The sequence below is a fragment of the Ruditapes philippinarum genome, unplaced genomic scaffold, assembly GCF_026571515.1.
Source record: "Ruditapes philippinarum isolate M1 unplaced genomic scaffold, ASM2657151v2 ctg4159_1_1_1_1, whole genome shotgun sequence".
Classification (NCBI taxonomy): domain Eukaryota; kingdom Metazoa; phylum Mollusca; class Bivalvia; order Venerida; family Veneridae; genus Ruditapes; species Ruditapes philippinarum.
Genome location: NW_026862940.1, coordinates 56,298 through 59,294, shown reverse-complemented (window position 1 = coordinate 59,294; position 2,997 = coordinate 56,298). Strand labels below are relative to the sequence as shown.

The window sequence follows — 2,997 nt, the reverse complement described above, 5'->3', positions numbered from 1 at the left end:
AAATTGTTTAGTGCTGCTCAGGATCACATAAGTAAACAGAAAGCTCATTGATAACGCCTTTAAATGGTGTTAACTTCTGGTCGTAGCCAATATTTAGTGTACAATGAACATTTCTCAGAAAGCCGTCAGCAGCAATTGCCGAGGTCTCGCTGTTTACTGATCCCATTAAAACACCATTAGCAAACTTCAGTTCCACTGTTTTCTCTACATTAGATGGTTGCTTTACTGATGTCGATACCATAAAATGTCTTGTGGTTCCGACTTCAAACATAACGTTGTCAGCGTTTTCTGATATCCGAACAGATGGGAGAATTCCACAGCCACTGTTTGAAAGAATGACCTGTGGGTATTGAGATACTTCTTGGGTAGAATTGTATGTCATCCGAATGACGAGCGATTTACTGTGTTCAATGTTGTTGAATCTTGGAATACTGAGTCGACTATCAATGCCATTAAATTCAGCAACGCCTTCCTTTATCATTACATTTTCTGCATCTAGAAAATGACCATTACTTGTTGTTTGGTTGTCTGTAAAAGTGAGATGGATTTCAGGTTTGCATTCGGCCTTTTTCGCAGGTTCAGTGGCAGTAATACAGTCACAAGCGTCTTGGTCAAAGTTTGTACCAGGGGGACAGGGCAGATCCCGGAATCCCCATCCTAATTGAAAAAATCTGTAAAACCCTGGCTGTTTAGGAATAGCTTCTTTTTCGCAGACTTTAGTGTTATTTGTTGTATCATTCTTCGATTCGTAAACAATTCCCATACAACTGTCTTTACATTCATCATCTTCATTGATTGTGTCTATACACCCGTCGGTTTTGTCAAATCTTTGCCCCAGTGGACAACATTTTGGCTGTGATTTGCCTCCTTCACATTCCCAAAACCCCCTGCAATTGTTATGCCCTCCAAAGAAGATACCATCAGGTAAACTTTTGCATCTGTCATTGTTACATGTTGTAACGTCGACAGATCCGCAAGTTAAAAGGTCTGTGTTCCACAACGTTGGGAAAGAACATGGACGAACGTCTGCAACCAGTCTGTTTAATTCCCAGTGGCACTGGACAAATTTGTCACAGTCTGTTGGGTGCTTGTAATGTCCAGCTTCTTTAGTGAACTTGTTAGTTGTGCAGAGCTCATCCAAAGAATTGGCGTGTGTCGTGTACAGTATGGCAAATGATAGGAATATCGCTGGCAACATGTTGAATCGGGGTACGGCTCTCCAAACCTAGAGAAAAAAGAAACAAATTGTATACTGCTTTATGAAACCACTTACAAATGTATTTTTTCCTTTATGAATATCAACAGAAAAGGTTTACAGTAAGATCTTTGTTATAAAAAATAATGTTTTACACAAAGCAAATAATTAATATTTTTAGTGATAATTTTTAGTGATAATTTAATTTTTGTCCAACCCACCAAACAAAATTTCGAAGAGATGTCAATTGAAAAGCGCTAAGCGCTTTTATCAGCAAGCTTCCAGAACCATGTCGATTTTATATGACTTATTGAGAAGATTTTTAAGTAGTGAAATTCTTGTTAAATTAAAAATAAAAGCCTGTTACCAGGACTAAGCAACAAACAATTAGGCTTTAATTAAGTAAACAAAAAAGCGACTTTGTTCATGTTTATTTAATATAAACATTACGAAAATATCAAAATTATCTTATGTACTCAAATCACCTTAAAATTACATTTGTTAAAGTCCCATCATTTTATGTACAAATTCTATATATTTTTGGTTTGAAGCGTAAATATATCTATATTTGTTGAACGAAATTTAGACGCCAACAGAATCACTGTGAATTTTTAAAACTAGACAAGTGACTTGAACAAACCATGGAAGTTACAGAAACAGATATTGTGGATTTTTTTTTTTTTTTTTTTATAAGGAGAAAGGTTTTGTTCGTGTACATTTACAGAATTATGAATGAAAAAATCAAAACGAAGAAAGGAAAATTTTGCCTGTGTCTCCCTTTTACGAGTTTAACGAGCTGATAAAAATTCAAACTAATTTCGTTTCATTTTAGTAGAATATATAAAGCATAGAAATTTATTAAAATCTATGAAATTCTTATTAAATATATCTAAATTTGAATAAAAGAATGAACAAACTATGTATAGCAGGCTGTGTCCCATGTTACAGGCCAAGAAAAGTTAGTCTTTCCTAAATAACTGTCAGTTTTTAATGACACTATATATTCATATTGTGACCACCTTCAGAGGGTAGAATTTTAAACATAACATATCTACATTGTGTGAAGTCAAACATGTTTATTTTATATTTACATAGAGACTTTGTAGTAATTTAAATTTTTTCTAAAATACATTTGAGCATAGTATATCTTTAAATTTTTGTATAGCTCTCGGTCGCACTCAAATTGACCATAGTAGTTGTGTCTCAAGTACATTATACATGTATTTCTTTCTTAATGTTTGCATATATTTTCCATGTGAAGTTCCCCATTAGATCTGTACAAATATTTTTAAGCATATGCTTTAAGATTTTTGACACTCACTAAAACTACTTAAACACTATCAGTTTGTTTACAAGACCAGTTAATAAAATGGAAATTAATTAAAACATATAAATTGTAACTTACCTAAAATAATTGTATTTAGTAGTTTTGTCTCTTGTCTTCTGTATTTCGTGAGATGTACAAGTGTTGAGAATGGTATTTGTTGTGCAGATTTCAGAAGTGCGAAACTCCTTTTATAACGCATTGCAATAACGTGTTACAAATCATATGCACGTTAAACATTATTTACACTAACAACTTCTTACGTAACGTAACGTAATTATGTTCCGGTACGTTGGCGTTGTTAACCTCATTGATAAGCGTAAATTGCTCTTATTTATTAGACAAGCGGTTTTGGTTTTGATACGATCAAAACATTGAAGGTGGTGTGCACTTAAAAGTGCACTCGGTTAATAAAAAAATCTTGTTATTGTGTGCACCTATATTGCGTTCTAGCTTGTTTGTTTATTAATGAAAATTA

The 2,997-nt window shown here is 33.5% G+C and overlaps 1 protein-coding gene across 1 annotated transcript; it reads right to left on the bottom strand.

Moving 5' to 3' along the window:
* On the bottom strand, positions 1 to 1,253 carry LOC132720680 (protein PIF-like). The gene has a single exon (XM_060704862.1). It carries the CDS (start codon positions 1,196 to 1,198, stop codon positions 8 to 10), a length of 1,191 nt encoding a protein of 396 aa, XP_060560845.1. The 5' UTR covers positions 1,199 to 1,253; the 3' UTR covers positions 1 to 7.
* Between the last annotated feature and the right edge of the window lie 1,744 nt (positions 1,254 to 2,997).